At 46.2% G+C, this 17,725-nt stretch overlaps 1 protein-coding gene across 1 annotated transcript in view; it reads left to right on the top strand.

The window, feature by feature from the left end:
* The window catches only part of LOC310999144 (putative neural-cadherin 2), a gene marked incomplete at both ends in the record, with an annotated part of 170,378 nt that overhangs the window by 119,942 nt on the left and 32,711 nt on the right, over positions 1–17,725 (top strand). The window contains 4 exons of the mRNA XM_083989468.1: positions 10,262–10,511; positions 11,699–11,826; positions 12,934–13,120; positions 14,435–14,578. Of these exons, the coding sequence (XP_083845594.1) occupies positions 10,262–10,511; positions 11,699–11,826; positions 12,934–13,120; positions 14,435–14,578 (709 nt within the window). The remainder of the gene's footprint in view (positions 1–10,261; positions 10,512–11,698; positions 11,827–12,933; positions 13,121–14,434; positions 14,579–17,725) is intronic.

Here is a 17,725-nt window from a genome sequence, read left to right as displayed (position 1 = left end):
CTGAGTGTGTGTGTGTTTGGATTCTCAGACGTTTCTGATATGATTGTAATTTATTGTATTTACACTCAAACTGCTGGTTCAGGCTCCGTCCACACGACTGCTGTTCATTTAAAAGTGGCACTTTAAGTGTGTTTGTGTTTGGAGATCATTTTTGTTTTAAAAACACACACACACACACGCATACCTGAGCGATCACATGCACGGAGCATATGCCAGCCAGACTAAACAGGAAGTGGATCGTCTCTCTGTCGTCTTGAACCAACTCCAAAGTCACAGGCTGTATTCGAAACCACATACTATACTGCTAGTACGTACTGATTCGGTCCGATTAATAAGATTTGACGAGCGACCGAACCTACTTAATATGTAATCACTTTGTGCACCCCTCTCCTCCTCTCCCCCCTCCCGACCAGGAAGAACGCTTATTGACAGAGCAGTAGCAGGACACAGAGAGCAGAGGAGACTAGAGTCACAACACACTAGAAAGAAGGTTTTTGGAAATAAATAGTTTTTTAAAAGACCAATAACTGCAGCCGCAGCTGGTCGTGGAGTTTCATGTCTGATATTGTAACGTTGATAGTGATCAGCCCCGAGTGATACGTAAACACAGGAAGTCACATGTTTCTATAGGCTACTGTTAGCTCTGTGCTAACGGCTAGGCTACTGTTAGCTCTGTGCTAACGGCTAGGGGGCTAGGCTACTGTTAGCTCTGTGAGTTCTCAGCGGTCCGGACCCGGTTGAACTCCGGACCGGCGCGGCTCGACTCGGCTCGGTCTGGATTTATTTCGGCCTGAACCAGCGCATCAGGTGGCGCTGGTCCGGCCGCCAGCCCGGCTCGTTGAGAACTGTAATCTGTAACAATCACTTCCCCTGCGTCTCCAGTAGCAGTAGGCTCACAACCAAATTTTGCGATATATTACGATGTTCTACATAGTTCACTGAAAAATGTAAAAGGCATTATGCATCTTAAAATTGAGTTGTATGTACATCAGATGATAGTGATAATTTATGGGACAAACTGAGTCAAAACAATGTAGTAATTCAAATTATCCATGCCATTTTATACAAGTGCAAGTTACAACAACATATTTGCACGTACAACACACTGTCTGAGGCAGCAGTACAGTGACACCTCGCGGAGCAGAGGTGCAGAAGTCGTACTGGATTTACTTCTGAAACATGATTTATTATTTGAAAAAAAAATTTGAATTTTTTTTTCTTTTTTAATTTTTTCGTGGTATATTGCCATATCGATATTTTTGCCCACCCCTAGTATAGTATGTAGTATGCGGTTTCGAAAACAGCCAGAGACACCTCGATTTCATCAGGCCGACTGTGACACTCTGACACATGAAATAAAGAGGGGAACATTTAAAGCCAGACCTCCTCTTCCTCTTCTTCCTCCTCCTCCTCCTCCTCCTCCTCCTCCTCTTCTTCACATCCACGCAGTAAAAACCCTGAGGAGCAGGAAACTCTTTCTTCTCCTCCTTCTCCTCCTTCTCTCTCTCTGTGTCAGCACGTTTAGTCGAGAGCTTCCAAACATTTTCTGCCGAGCAAACAACCAGAGTCACTCACCTGACTGGCACACACACACACACACACACACACACACACACACACACACACACACACACCTCTGGTGGTTTCTCTCTCTTTTGATCCCTCCATCCCATAATTTGCTCTCTTCTCCTCCTGAGCCTCTGGTTGAGGAGGTGGAGGAGTTTTTACCTCCAGCTGCTCCACGTCATGGAGGTTAGTCAGTGTGTGTGTGTGTGTGTGTGTGTGTGTGTGTGTGTGTGTGTGTGTGTGTGTGTGTGTGTGTGTGTGTGTGTGTGTGTGTGTGTGTAATCCTGTGTAAGCTCGTGTGTGTTTACTCATGTGAGCTCTTGCTGTATTTAATCTCCCTCCTCTCTCCTCCTCTTCTCTTCCTCTCCTCTTCTCCTCTTCTTCCCCCTTTCTTCTCCTCCTCCTCTCACTCTCTTCCTCTCCTCCTCCTCCTCCTCTTCTTCCTCCTCCTCTTTCACCCCCTCTCTCCTCCTCCTCCTCTCTTCTCCTCTTCCTCGCCCTTCTCTTCCTCCTCTCACTCTCTTCCTCTCCTCCTCCTCCTCCTCTTCTTCCTCCTCCTCTTTCACCCCCTCTCTCCTCCTCCTCTTCTCCTCTTCCTCCCCCCTTTCTTCTCCTCCTCCTCTCACTCTCTTCTTCTCCTCCTCCTCCTTCTCCTCCTCTCACTATCTTCCTCTCTCCTCCTCCTCTTTCATCCCCTCTCTCCTCTCTCTTCCTCTCCTCTTCCTCCCCCCTTTCTTCACCTCCTCCTCTCACTCTCTTCCTCTCCTCTACTTCCTCCTTCTTCTTTTCTTCCCCCTACTCTTTCACCCCCTCTCTCCTCTTCTTACTCTCTTCCTCTCTTCTCTTCCTCCTCCTCTCACTCTCTCCCTGTCTCCTCCTCCTCTTTCACCCCCTCTCTCCTTCTCCTCCTCCTCCGCGATGTGACGATGTTAATGATGATGATGATGATTGGAGGTTGTCACGGCGACGCCAGCTCCCTCTGTCAGAGGTGATTGACAGGAGAGAGAGATAATTACACCTGTTGTCAGGACAACACAATGGACCTGACAGAGGAGGGGGAGGAGGAGGAGGGGGAGGAGGAAGAGGAGGAGGAGGAGGAGGAGGAGGAGGGGGGAGGAGGAGGAGAGGAGAGGAAGAGAGTGAGAGGAGGAAGAGGAGGAGAAGAAAGGGGGACGAAGAGAGGATGAGGAGGAGAGAGGGGGTGAAAGAGGAGGAGGAAGAAGAGAAGAAGACTTCTCCAGACATACGACACAAAGCATCCAAGATTACAGGAGTGTCTCCTCCTTTTCCTCCCTCTTTTTTCCTCTTCCTCCTCCTCTCTCCTTCTCTTCCTCTCCTCTTCCTCTTCCTTCTCCTCCTCCTCCTTCTTTTTTCCTCCTCCTCCTCCTCCTCTCCCACCTCCCACCTCCTCTTCCTCTTCGTCCTCCTTCCCCTCTTCCTCTTCCTCCTCCTCCTCCTCCTCCTCCTTCTCTTCCTCCTCTTCCTCCTCCTTCCCTCTTCCTCCTCTTCCCTCCTTCCCCTCCACCTCCCTCCTCCTTCTCCTCTTCCTCCTCCTCCTCCCTCCCCTACCTCCTCCTCTTCCTCCTCCTCCTCCCTCCCCTACCTCCTCCTCTTCCTCCTCCTCTTCCTCCTCCTCCTCCCTCCCCTACCTCCTCCTCTTCCTCCTCCTCCTCCCTCCCCTACCTCCTCCTCTTCCTCCTCCTCTTCCTCCTCCTCCTCCCTCCCCTACCTCCTCCTCTTCCTCCTCCTCCTCCCTCCCCTACCTCCTCCTCTTCCTCCTCCTCCTCCCTCCCCTACATCCTCCTCTTCCTCCTCCTCCTCTGCTGTGTTAATTGCACTGAGGACGAGCTGTTGTTTTAAATTTAGCAGTGTTATTAAGGTCTGTTAATTACGTTGTTAACGAGGTGGAGGGAGCGAGACGCTGCAGAGGTGTGTGTGTGTGTGTGTGTGTGTGTGTGTGTGTGTGTGTGTATTTTCTCACAGTCTGATCATCAGCTGACTTCCTGCTGTTTTCTGTCACTGTTACACAAACTCTCTCTCTGTCACAGTTTCACAGTTTTGTTTTCTAATTTATAAGAATCAGACAAAAACTTTCAAATATGACGTCATTTAGTTTAGTTTTCAAGGGAAATACAGAGACTGTTGATGAAAAACTGTCCCTGAAGGCAACGCGCATCAGCGTTTTGCATGAATTTCCCTCTAAAACAACTCTGTGTGGTAACGTTGTGTTATTATCTCATAGCGTGGTGAATGTGCAGGTCACAACTTGTCCACCAGAGCGTTGTGGAGTTGTTGGATTGTGCATTTGATGAGTTTGATGAGGGAAACCAAGAAATCCCATAATGAGCCTCCGTAGCGTAGCTCTGAGCAGCTCACCGCTCTGCTCCGCCGTTCTAAAAACAGCTTGCACCGACAATTAAAGGTAACGAACCTACTGCTATGACTATAGGGATTATGGTGATGGGCCAATTTGCCAAAATGTTGAACTATCCCTTTAATTAATTGAGGATTTTGAACAATTCAGTAAAAAAAAATGCTCCAGAATAATGAAGTTAGCATGCGAGGCCGACAGGACCGGCCGCGACTAGCTGAGCGCGATGTGCTGCGACGTCTCCGCAGGGTGTTCGGTTCATCACACACACACACACACACACACACACACACACACACACACACACACACACACACACACCCGCCAGCTCAGCCTCCTCCCGTCTAATGAGATGATTTGTCATTAGCGCTGATTCGGTCGCGCTCGGCTGCTTCGTCCACGCTGCTGCGACGCCCCGGGGAGGAGCAGCGGCCTGTCCTCAGACGACCCCCTCACCTGCAGACTGGACGGCTGTGTGTGTGTGTGTGTGTGTGTGTGTGTGTGTGTGTGTGTGTGTGTGTGTGTGTGTGTGTGTGTGTGTGTGTGTGTGTGTCGGCCTGCAGCAGCTCACATCCAGATGTTAACACCTACAATTAAAACATCCACTCGTCTCAGTTTCACTTCAATAAGAAACTATACACTGCAAAAACTCAACATCTTTCCAAGAATATTTGTCTTATTTCTTGTCAAAATGTCTCTTTTCTAGTCAAAACTAATCTCTTTCCACTTTAAATAAGACTCATCACCTAAAAAATTAACTTGTTTTTAGATCATTTTCACTTGTTTCAAGCTAATTTTCACTTGAAATAAGTAGAAAAATCTGCCAGTGAAAGCAAGTTTGTTTGTGCTTGTAAGAAGAAAGAAAAACTTGCTCCACTATCAGATAATTCTAAGTGAAAATCTGCTTGAAAGAAGTAAAAAGTGTCTGAAAAACAAGCTAATTTTTAATGTGATGAGTCTTATTTTAAGTAGAATGAGATTTGTTTTGACAGGAAATAAGACAAATGTTCTTATTAAGATTTTGAGTTTTTGCAGTGTAATAATCAGCTGCTCTTCCTCTCTGGATGTGATGTTGGCGTGTCAGTGTATTCCCCCATGTTCATGCCTGTGTGTGTGTGTGTGTGTGTGTGTGTGTGTGTGTGTGTGTGTGTGTGTGTGTGTGTGTGTGTGTGTGTGTGTGTGTGTGTGTGTGTGTGTGTGTGTGTGTGTGTGTGTGTGTGTGTCGTGCTAACAACATGCTGAGTGGCTGGTAAACCACAGAGAGACAGAGAGAGATGGTGTGTGTGCGAGCTGGTCAGTGCTGAGAGGGTTTCAGTGTTTCGGTCGAGGCCGACAGCGTTTCTCACTCAGAGTCCTTCTCTCTCTCTCCCTCTCGTGTGTTTTTTCTGCTGGAAACCACGGCAACGTTAATGTCTGCTGCTCACGATGGTGTACGCCGGGGAATATGTGTTGTGTGATTGTGATGCTAGCAGTTTCCCTCCGCTCCCAGTCTTTGTGCTAAGCTAGGCTAAAACATATTGACTGATATTCATATTGATGATAATAACTTTATTTGTATAGCACATTTCATACAAATATTGCAGCTCAAAGTGCTTCATAATAAAAGAAGGAACATTAAAGAACATAAGAACATTAAAAAATACATGACAAGAAAAGAGATAAAACAACAATGAAAGAAAGAAAATATTATCTTGCCCTAGCGTTAATACAGAGCATTGATGAAGGTTGCTTACCTATTGACTAGTGTTCTCTCTGAGTGGTAAGCATAACATAACGTAGCGTAACATAACATAACATAAAAAACAGTTGCGTAACATATTACATAACAACAACATAACATACCGTAGCGTAAAATACCGTAGTGTAACATACCGTAGCGCAACATACCATAGCGTAACATAACATAGTGTAATGTAGCGTAATGTAATGAAACGTAACATAGCATAACCTACCATAGCATAACATAACAAACCGTAGCGTAACATACCGTAGCATAACATACCGTAGCATAACTTACCGTAGCGTAACGTAACATAGCATAACGTACCATATCAAAACATAACAAACCGTAGCGTAACATACCGTAGTGTAACATAACATAGTGTAATGTAGCGTAATGTAACATAACATAACATAGCATAATATGACGTACCGTAGCTTAACATAACATACCATAACATAGCATAACATGACGTACCGTAGCTTAACATAACATACCATAACATAGCATAAAATGACGTACCGTAGCTTAACATAACATACCATAACGTAACATAGCATAACATAACATACCGTAGTGTAACATAACATAGTGTAATGTAGCGTAATGTAACGTAACGTAACATAGCATAACATGACGTACCGTCGCTTAACATAACATACCGTAGCATAACATAGCGTAATGTAGCATAACCTAACCTAACATAATATAATATAACATAACATAACATAACATAACATAATGTAACATAACATAACATAATGTAACAACATAACATACCATAGCATAGCGTAACGTAACATAACTCATATCATAGCATAACATAACGTGTTCATGGTGTAACGAGCAGACTGAGGCTGCAGAGATAGAGAGGAAGAACGGTGCCTCATGTTCCTGTGTGAACGTCTGAACACTGTAAATAAAATATATAAATAACATAAAACAATATAAAATCACCACGACGACCAATTTAAGATCAGATGAGTCCATAAAAACCCAGAGTCACGTGATCAGGTGACGTTCACTGATTAATCAGAGGAAATGAGATGTGAGCTCATCGGGTTTAAATCTTACTCATCCAGCGTGTGTGTGTGTGTGTGTGTGTGTGTGTGTGTGTGTTGGGTATAATCAGAGCAGCAGCAGGATCTGCTCTCTAATAATGTTAAATGATGAAACCGGTGTGTAAACGTGTCTGGATCTGTGTGTGTCTGCGTGTGTGTGTGTGTGTGTGTGTGCGTCCCACATGTTCACAGTGGTCATTAAGACTTCAACACGTCTCAGAGTCGATCAGGGAAACAGTGTGGGAGCTTCATTCCTCTGGAACACACACACACACACACACAGATCTACAGTCACCTGTTGTAGAGATGCAGCAGCAGCGTGTGTGTGTGTCTGTGTGTGTGTAAGAAAAACACAATCAGTGATAAATAAGACACAGATGCATTGTGGGTATTAATGATTAATGTGACAAATAATCCTCCAGAGGTTTTATTCAAAAATCAATTTTTGTTTTGTTCCTTCTCAGAGTGAAACTGTAATAGTTTGGGAATAATGGTGTGTGTGTGTTTGTGTGTGTGTGCGTTTGTGTGTGTTTGTGTGTGTTTTTGTGTGTTTGTGCCACAAGAAAAACGCAATCATCATTGCCTGGCAAAGTTGAGTGAGTGTGTGTGGTCAGGAAAGACAAGAGCCTTAAAAGCTATCCTTCACACACACACTCACACACTCACACTCACTCACTCACAGTCTCACACATACACACACACAGACTCACACACACACACACAGACTCTCACACACACACAGACTCTCACACATACACACACACACATACACACATACAGACTCACACACACACGCTGGGTCTCTAAGGTCAGGCTTAATCTACTGCCAAGAGAATAACATGAGTCTTAAAAGCTCTGCTGCTTCTGTGGTGGATGTACAGGTCAGGACACACACACACACACACACACACACACACACACACACACACACACACACACACATAGAAACACACACACACACAGAAACACACACAGACACACACACAGAAACACACAGATCCAAACACATATTTTCTGGCAAATTCACACAATAAAAAACAGGAGCAACAAGTAGAAGCTGAAACCTTTTTAGGTGGTCGAAGGTCCAGCTCTGCTCCCTGTCCATATAAGGACTGAACCGGACCAGACCGGACTGGATTCAACTAGACTGGACTGGACTGATGTGGACTGGTCTGGACTCGACTGGACCGGACTAGACTATCATGGACCGGACTGGACTATTCTGGACTTCAGAAAATTGGACCAGACCGATCTGAACTGGACTGGACTGGATTAGACTGGACTGGCGTGGAGTGGACTAGACTGGACCGGACTAGACTAACATGGACCGGACTGGACTAGTCTGGACTGCAGAAAATTGGACCGGACCGATCTGAACTGGACTGGATTAGACTGGACTGACGTGGACTAGTCTGGAGCAAATTAGACTGGACTGAACTGATCTAAACTGGACTAGATGAGCCACACAAGACTGGACTAACTGGACTGGACTGAACTGTACTAGACTAGAGTTGACTGATCTGATCTGATCCGAACTGGACTAACTGGAGTGGAGTGGACTGGATTAGACTGGACTGGACTGGACTAAACTGATCTAAACTGGACTAGATGAGCCACACAAGACTGGACTAACTGGACTGGACTGAACTGTACTAGACTAGAGTTGACTGATCTGATCTGATCCGAACTGGACTAACTGGAGTGGAGTGGACTGGATTAGACTGGACTGGACTGGACTAAACTGATCTAAACTGGACTAGATGAGCCACACAAGACTGGACTTACTGGACTAAACTGGACTGGACTGGACTGGATTAGACTGGACTGGACTGGACTAAACTGATCTAAACTGGACTAGATGAGCCACACAAGACTGGACTAACTGGACTAAACTGGACTGGACTGGACTAACTGAACTGAACTGGAGTGAACTGAACCGGACTTGACTGGACTGGACTGGACTGGACTGTGGAGTGTCTGTGTATCTCTGTGTCACTTTGAGCTCCTGCTGTTGAAGCGATGACGTCATCATGAGGTGGAGCTCAGACAGAAACATCTGGTTCAAACATCGTTTATTAACCAGTCGTTTTACTGCTGGCTGAGCTCCTCGCCAAAATAAAAGACTCACACACACATGAATATATAGTTCATGTAGTTTTATATATAAAATAAAAGCACATAATGTGAAAATTATAGAGCATTCAAACATACTGTATACTAACATTTTAATGTAGTTTATATTTACGTAGGTCTGTGTTTGTTTATATTACTTATATTTAAAGTCACATTTTTATCAGGCTTTTATTTTGAAAGGAATGTGTGTGTTTGTTTGTTTGTTGGTTTGTTTGTCAGTTGAGAGACTTTTAAATTGTGTCAAAGTCTCCGTGACGACACAGATCAGCTGAGCTCTGAGTGTGTGTCATTGAAAGTCACCGTGAAATCTGATTGACCGGCCGGCCGCCTCCCTCCTCTCTCAGGTGTGCGCGGCGCTAATGTTTCCCCCACCGTGTCATTTCCTGTCGGCTGGTTGAGAGTCACCGTGACGCTTGTGAACGCCACTCATTCTATCTCTCTCTCTCTCTCTCTCTCTCTCTCTCTCTCTCTCTCTCTCTCAGTGGTGTCGTCTATGTGATACTCAGGTTTACTCAGTATACCCACTGGAAATACATAAATACTTCAGTATACCCAGTACAACAAAACTATCTAACTAAAGTAAATGTCAATGGTTCTCAAAGTGGGAGGGTTCAAGGTGGTCCCCAACTTTTTCTGGAAATTTTACAACTTGTTCTTAGAAATTTTTAACTTTTTTTTCCAGAAATTTTATCACTTTATTCATTTTGATTTTTTTTCTTTTCTGCTTGCTGATTTTTTCTAAAAATGTTTGTGAAATCTTACCACTTTTTCTAGAATTATTTTGAGAAATTGTACTACAGTATTTTTTCTCAATTAAACTTTTTACTATTTTTTTTTTTTTTTTTTTTTTGTGGAAATTTTACCACTTTTTTTAAAAAAAATCTTAAACTGTTTTTTTTATTTTTAATCTTACCACTTTTTTCTAGAAATGTTTCAACTTTTTTGGAGAAATTTTACCACATTTTTTCTAAAAGAATTTTGCGAAATCTTACCACTTTTTCTAGAAAATTCTTCTTTTGAGAAATTGTACTATTTTTTTTTCAATTCAATTTTTTTAAATCTCACCACTTTTTTCTAGAAATGTCTCAACTTTTTTGGGAGAAATTGTACCACTTTTTTTTTTAAATGTTTCAACTTTTTTGGAGAAATTGTACCACTTTTTTCCAGAAATTTCTCTATAATCTTTCAAAAATCTACACCTAATTTAAACGTACATTGATTGTTTGTGTATTTCTGGTGTTTGCCTCAAAATTTTGTCCAATGGGGGTCCGTGGTCTAATTTGTATCAATTTTGGGTCCTTGATGTAAAAAAGCCACCAGTGATACAAGTATGAACAGTTTACCACCTATAAAGCAGTATACTGTATATATATATACTATACCGCTGCTCTCTCTCTCTCCCTCCTTTAGACGGTGAAGGCGACGTCGGCGCTGGGCGACCCGCGGGTCACCTACAACCTGGAGGAGGGCCAGGTGGCGGAGACCAACATGCCGGTGCGGTTCTACATCAAACCCAACCGGGCCGACGGCTCGGCCTCCGTCCTGGTGGCCGAGAACCTCGACCACGAGGCCACGCGCTCCTTCACGCTCAGGGTTCGAGTCCAGAACGTGGCCGCCGTGCCGCTGGCGTCCTTCACCACCGTCTACGTCAACGTCACAGGTGAAGGAGCTCCTCCTCCTCTCCTCTTCCTCTTCCTCTTCTCCCTTCTCCTCCTCTTTCTCTTCTTCCTCCTCTTCTCCTCCTCCTCTTCCTCCTCTTCTTTTCCTCCTCCTCTTCCTTCTTCTCTTCTCCTCCTCTAACTCCTCCTCTTCTCCCTTCTCCTCCTCTTTCTCCTCTTCCTCCTCTTCTTTTCCTCCTCCTCTTTCTCTTTCTCCTCCTCCTCCTCTTCCTCTTCTTCTCCTCTTCCTCCTCTTCTTCCTCCTCCTCCTCTTCCTCCTCTTCTTTTCCTCCTCCTCTAACTTCTCCTCTTCCTCTTCTCCTCCTCCTCTTCTCCTCTTCCTCTTCCTCTTCCTCCTCCTCTTCTCCTCCTCCTCTTCTCCTGCTCCTCTTCCTCCTCCTCTAACTTCTCCTCTTCCTCTTCTCCTCCTCCTCCTCTTCTCCTCTTCCTCTTCCTCTTCCTCCTCCTCTTCTCCTCCTCCTCTTCTCCTCCTCCTCTTCTCCTGCTCCTCTTCTCCTCCTCCTCCTCTTCTCCTCCTCCTCTTCTCCTGCTCCTCTCCTCTTCCTCCTCCTCTTCGCCTCTTCCTCCTCATCTTCTCCTCCTCTCCTGCTCCTCTTCCTCTTCCTCTTCTTCCTCCTCTTCCTCTTCTCCTCCTGCTCCTCTCCTCCTCCTCCTCTTCCTTTTCTTCCTCCTCTTCCTCCTCCTCTTCTCCTCTTTCTCTTCTTCTCCTCCTCCTCTTCCTCTCCTCTTCCTCTTGCTCCTATCCCTCCTCCTCCTCTTCCTCTCCCTTCTCCTCTGTCTCTTTTTCCTCCTCTTCCTCCTCCTCCTCTGCTTTTTCCTCCTCTTCCTCTTGCTCTTCCTCCCTTCTCCTCTTACTTCTTTCCCTCCTCCTCCTCCTCCTCTGTCTCTTTTTCCTCCTCTTCCTCTTCTTCCTCCTCCTCTTCCTCTCCCTCCTCCTCTTTCTCATCTGTCTCCTCCTCCCTTCATTTCCTCCTCCTCTTCCCCCCTCTCTTTCTTTTCCTCCTCCTCCGCTTCCTCCCTCCCCCTTCTCCTCCTCCTCCCCCTCTTTCTCTTTCTTTCTGACTCTCTCCATCATCTCGTCCTTTTCTCAGTTTTAATCCACAACAACAACAAACACACACATGTAGAAATAAATAACCCCCCCCCCCCCTCCTCTCTCTCTCTCCAGACGTGAACGACAACGTTCCCTTCTTCCTCTCCTCCACCTACGAGGCGACGGTTCCTGAGGGAGCCGAGATCGGAACCTCGGTGGCTCAGGTGTCGGCCACCGACCTGGACTCTGGTCTGCACGGGAGGGTGAGAGGAGGCGGAGGAGAGAGGGGGAGGGGGAGGAGGAGGAGGAGGAGGAGGAGGAGGAGGAGGAGGAGGAGGAGGAGGAGGAGGAAATGAAAGGGTGTTTGAAACAAAATTTTTAGGTGTCATTATGGACCATAAACTGAATTGGAAAATGCATATTAATCATGTCAAATCAAAATTAGCCAAATCAATCGCCATATTATACAAGGTAAAAGATATGTTGAACCAGCGTGCTTTGTATAGGCTATTCTGTATTGTACAATGGTTGTTCCTTACATAACGTACTGTCTAGAAATATGGGGGAATGCATATCCTACCCATATACTAAACCGATCTTTATTCTTCAAAAAAGAGCTGTAGTCAAATTATAGAGAACCATCAAATGAATTATTTATTAAATTAAGGGCCTTCAAATTTATGGATTTAGTGGATTATAAAATAGCATTGATAATGTACAAAGTGTATAACAACTTGTTACCTTGTAAAATTGTAATCATGTTTAAAAAAAGGGAATGTAAATATGAGCTCCGAGGGAAACGTATGATGGAAAAAACAAAGTCCAGGACTAAAATAAAAGATCAGTGTATTTCTGTAAGGGGTGTAAATATATGGAATGCAGTTGATGACGATTTGAAGATGTGCCAGTCAATGTATGAATTCCAACGTTTGTTTAAGGATAAGGTATTTGATAAATATGAGAGATGTGGTTGACGTAGCTGACACTATCATGGAATTATGTTTTGGGATATTGTGCAAAACAATATGATTTCTGTTGTTCTGATGTTTTGAATGATGTGATCTGATGAAGTTGATCATGTAAGAAGGGTAGATAGGCGAAAATAAGCGATAGCTTCAGCCTATTCCTTTTCGGTTTGGCTCTTTTCCAGTTGAACTGATGTTTTCTGTTGGACTTTTAACTTTGAATGACCTGACCGAAATAAACACATTTTCATTCATTCATTCATTCATTCATCCTCTCTCCTCCTCCTCCTCCTCCTCCCCCTCTCTCCTCCCCCCCGCCCCCCCTCCTTCTCTCTCCCCCCCCCCTCTCTCCTCCTCCTCTTCTTCCTCCTCCTCCTCCCCCCCCCTCCTCCTCCTCCTCCTCAGGTGTCCTACGTCATCCTCAGAGATGAGAGCGGCGACTCCCAGTTCTTCGTCATCGACCCACAGACCGGAGTCATCGTCAGCGGCGCCTCCTTCGACCGGGAGCAGAAGTCGTCCTACCTCATCGAGGTCCAGTCTCAGGACGGGACCGAGTCGGCCCGGCCGGGCCAGCAGGGCCAGCCCAACACCGGTAACACACACACACACACACACACACACACACACACACACACACACACACACACACACACACACACACACACACACACACACACACACACACACACACACACACTCTGACACAATCTGTGTGTGATTCGTTCATTTGCTTTTCAAAATAAAACTAAAAAAATGAAATAATGACTCGTTTTGTTCCCAGAACCAATATAAGGAAACGGATAACGGCTCATTTTACGGTTTACGATGTTGTGCACAACTGGAAAATGTAAAAAACGGATAGGCTAATGGGTAGAGCCATAATAAGCCATAATAGTAAGCCAAAATATTGAGTGGTGAGTTAGTTTTGTCGGTAAATACAAAACGAGAAATTGAGCCTAATTTGTGAATTTGTTTTTTTTACCCAAAATTGAAAAAATCGTCCTGCTTCTGTTTTTTTTTGGATGTGTCAATTGTAGGCCTATTAAAAAATCAAACGGTTAATCCAGAAAAGCACGTAATTTTAATGAGAACAGTAACGGACGATAGTTTATTCACGTCACTATATCACCGTTTAGACTAATCTTATGTTTATGAAGTCTATAAAACTGTGTGCACGTTTTTAAAATTAGTCATGGTTATCCTAGATTAGCTGGGCTAGTCATAGCTGTTAGCTGTTAGCCTTTTGTGGTGTCTTTAATAACTCCGTAGCCTAATCAATAAACGGTCCACGTAAAAATATTTTCTCCAGCGGATATCTTACTTGTCATTTCAATGTTGTGTGGATGTATTCTATATGTTACTGTATGTGTTTTTTTTTTTACCTTTCTGCAACATGAATTTCCCCTAGGGGACAATAAAGCTGAAGTTGAAGTTGAAGTGTCCGACAACGGGAGGTAACAGATGACGTCTTGATATTAGCTTAGCTGCTACTGTTAGCTGCCAGTTAGCTTGCAGCTAGCAGCAGTAGCAAAGCTAACATCTATCATAACCATGACTAATCACAAAAACATGTACACAGAAAAAGTAATGTTTATTCAATAATAGTTTTATAGACTAAACAAACATCAGATTAGTCTAAACGGTGATATAGTGACGTGAAAATGTGAAATATAGCTAAAATATCATCCGTCACTATTGTTCTCGTTAAAAATATGTGCTGGATTCCCATGCAACACGTCATCACGGCAAATCCTGGAAACAAATACTGAAAAAATGAGTCATTATTTTTTTAGTTTTGGTTTTGTTTTGAAAAACGAATGATACACGGATTCTGACACACACACACAACACACACACACCCACTCGGACACACACACCCAGTGACCTCGTGACTCCGCCCCCTCAGACACGGCGTACGTGAGGATCTTCGTGACGGACGTGAACGACAACGCTCCGTCGTTCTCTCAGCCGGTGTACGAGGTCAGCGTGGAGGAGGACAAGGAGGTCGGCTTCGTCATCATCACCGTCACCGCTAACGACGAGGACGAAGGTGAGGAGCTGCTTCCTGTTGTTGTTGTTTCCTCTCCTCCTCTCCTTTTGTTTCCCCTCTTTCCATCTGTTCTTGTCTTCCCTTTCTTATTCTTCCTCCTCTGCTCCTTCTCTATTCTCCTTCCTTTCTTCATCTTCTTTTGTTTCCTTTCTCCCTCTGTTCTTTCTTTCTTTCCCTCCTCTCTCCTCCTCTCCTCTCCTCTCCTCTCCTCTCCTCTCCTCTCCTCTCCTCTCCTCTCCTCTCCTCTCCTCTCCTCTCCTCTCCTCTCCTCTCCTCCTCTCCTTTTCTCTCCCCGTTCCTCCTCTCCTCTCCTCCTCTCCCCTCCTCTCCTCTCCTCCTCTGCTCTCCTCTCCTCTCCTTCTCTCCCCTCCTCTCCTCTCCTCCTCTGCTCTCCTCTCCTCTCCACTCCTCTCTTCTCCTCCTCTCTCCTCCCCTCCCCGCCCCTCTCCTCCTCCTCCTCTCCTCTTCCTTCAATCTTCTCCTTTGCTCCTCTTCCCCTCCTCTCTCCTCTCCTCCTCCTCTTCCTCTCATCCTTTTTCCTCCTCTCCTCTCCCATCTCCCCTCCTCCTCCTCTCCCCTCCTCTCCTCTCCTCTCCTCTCCTCTCCTCTCCTCTCCTCTCCTCTCCTCTCCTCTCCTCTCCTCTCCTCTCCTCTCCTCTCCTCTCCTCTCCTATCCTTCTCTCCTCCTCCTCTCCTCTCCTCTCCTCTCCTCTCCTCTCCTCTCCTCCTCTGCTCTCCTCTCCTCTCCACTCCTCTCTTCTCCTCCTCTCTCCTCCTCCCCCTCTCCTCTTCCCCTCCTCTCTCCTCTCCTCCTCCTCTTCCTCTCATCCTTTTTCCTCCTCTCCTACTCTCCTCTCCTCCTCCTCTCCTCTCCTCTCCTATCCTTCTCTCCTCTCCTCTCCTCTCATCTCCTCCCCTCCCCTCTCCTCTCCTCTCCTCTCCTCTCCTCTCCTCCCCTCCCCTCCCCTCCCCTCTCCTCCCCTCCCCTCCCCTCCCCTCTCCTCTCCTCTCCTCTCCTCTCCTCCTCCTCTTCCTCTCATCCTTTTTCCTCCTCTCCTCTCCCATCTCCCCTCCTCCTCCTCTCCTCTCCCCTCCCCTCCCCTCTCCTCTCCTCTCCTCTCCTCTCCTCCTGAGTTTCTGAGTCTTATGTTGTCATCAGTTGCTTGTTTGATCATGTCCTGGTTTTCTTTCTTCTTTCCTGGAACTTTGTGATTGAATTTGATAGAGTTGTGTGACAAAGTATGGACTGATAATTAAAGTTTGGTTTTAAAAATAAAAAAAAATCTCCTCTCCTACCCTCCTCACTCCTCCTCCTCCTCCTCCTCCTCCTCCTCCTCCTCCTCCTCCTCCTCCTCCTCAGTGCTGACTCAGCAGGTCTAATGTTGTAGCTAATCTCAGTAGCACTCCCCTCTCACACACACACACACACACACACACACACACACACACACACACACACCTGCCAGGGAGGATTGTGGGACTTTGAGCTCAGCCCCCCCCCCCCCCCCAGTGACTCGGGGTCGGGGGGTGCTTGTTAATGACCTCGGGGAGTCCCAGCCGAGACTGAAACTGGGGATAAAGCGTCAGCGTTTGGGAGGAATCATCCTCAGTTTGCTACCGCGGCGTTTCTTAATCCCGTGTTCAGCGTCTTCCTCGACCTCAGCGGCGCCGACTGACGGGAATAAACTCTAAATCTAGAACAACAACAACAACAACAACAACCGCCGCCGCCGCGCGTTAACTTACCGCTAAACTAAACACAACTACAACTACAACTACACGCTGCAACTGATCACTGACAACGACACACACACACAAAACTCCTCACATCCTCATCACACACACACTCTCCTCTCCCCCTTCCTCCTCTCCTCTCATTTCCTCTCCTCTCCTCTCCTCTCCTCTCCTCCTCCTCTCCTCCCCCTCCTCCTCTCCTCTCCCCCTTCCTCCTCTCCTCTCCTCTCTTCCTTCCTCCTCTCCTCTCCTTCAATCCTCTCCTCTTCCTCCTCCGTCTTCCTCTCCTCCCCTACTCCTCTTCTCCTCCTCTTCTCTCCCCCTTCCTCCTCTCCTATTCTCTCATCTCCTCCTCCTCCTCCTCTCCTCTCCTCTTCCTATTCCTCTCCTCCTCCTCCTCCTCCTCCTCCTCCTCCTCCTCCTCCTCCTCCTCCTCCTCCTCCTTACACAGAAAACTCCTCACATCCTCATAATCACACACACGTATCAAACAGCAGCAGCCGCCGCCACGGCAACCGCACACATCAAAGATGGCAGCAGCAGCAGCAGCTGTCGTTGTCGCAGCTCAGACAAAATAAAAAATCGTCAAAAAAAACACGAAACTCAGTTTTAATCAGATGAGTGAAATGTGACAGAGAGAGAGAAAGAGAAAGAGAGAGAGAGAAAGAGAGAGAGGGAGATCGGCTTCAGGCTGTCGGTGAATATGTAACATGATTAATAAGAATGAGCAGCAGCCACAACATGAACATCCCATAATACAACACACTGACTTCTGATGCTGAAACTACAGGCCAGTGATGATGATGATGATGCTAATTTACTGCTCATTATAGAGAGAAGGACTGGAAGAAAGTGAGAGGAGAGGGGGAGGAGGAGGAGGAGAGGAGAGGAGAGGAGAGGAGAGGAGAGGAGAGGAGAGGAGAGGAGAGGAGAGGAGAGGAGAGGGAGGAAGAGGAGAGGAGAGGGAAAGGAGGAAGAAAGGAAGAGGAGAGAGGAGAGGAGAGGAGGAAGAAAGGAAGAGGAGAGGAGAGGAGATAAGGAGGAGGGGGGGAGGAGGAGAAGAGAGGAGGAAGAAAGGAAGAGGAGAGGAGAAGAGAGGAGAGGAGGAAAAAAGGAAGAGGAGAGGAGGAGAGGATGAAGAATGGAAGAGGAGAGGAGAGAAGAGGAGGAAGAAAGGAAGAGGAGAGGAGGAGAGGATGGAGAATGGAAAAGGAGAGGAGAGGAGGAAGAAAGGAAGAGGAGAGGGAGGAGGAGAGAGGAGAGGAGAGGAGGAAGAAAGGAAGAGGAGAGGAGAGGGAGAGGAGGGGAGGAGAGGAGAGAAGGAGGGGGAGGAGGAGGAGAAGAGAGGATGAAGAAAGGAAGAGGAAAAGAGAGGAGAGGAGGGGAGAGGAGGAAGAAAGGAAGAGGAGAGGG

This window comes from Trachurus trachurus (genome assembly GCF_905171665.1).
Source record: "Trachurus trachurus genome assembly, chromosome: 16".
NCBI lineage: Eukaryota > Metazoa > Chordata > Actinopteri > Carangiformes > Carangidae > Trachurus > Trachurus trachurus.
This window is presented reverse-complemented; position numbering and strand designations above follow the sequence as displayed.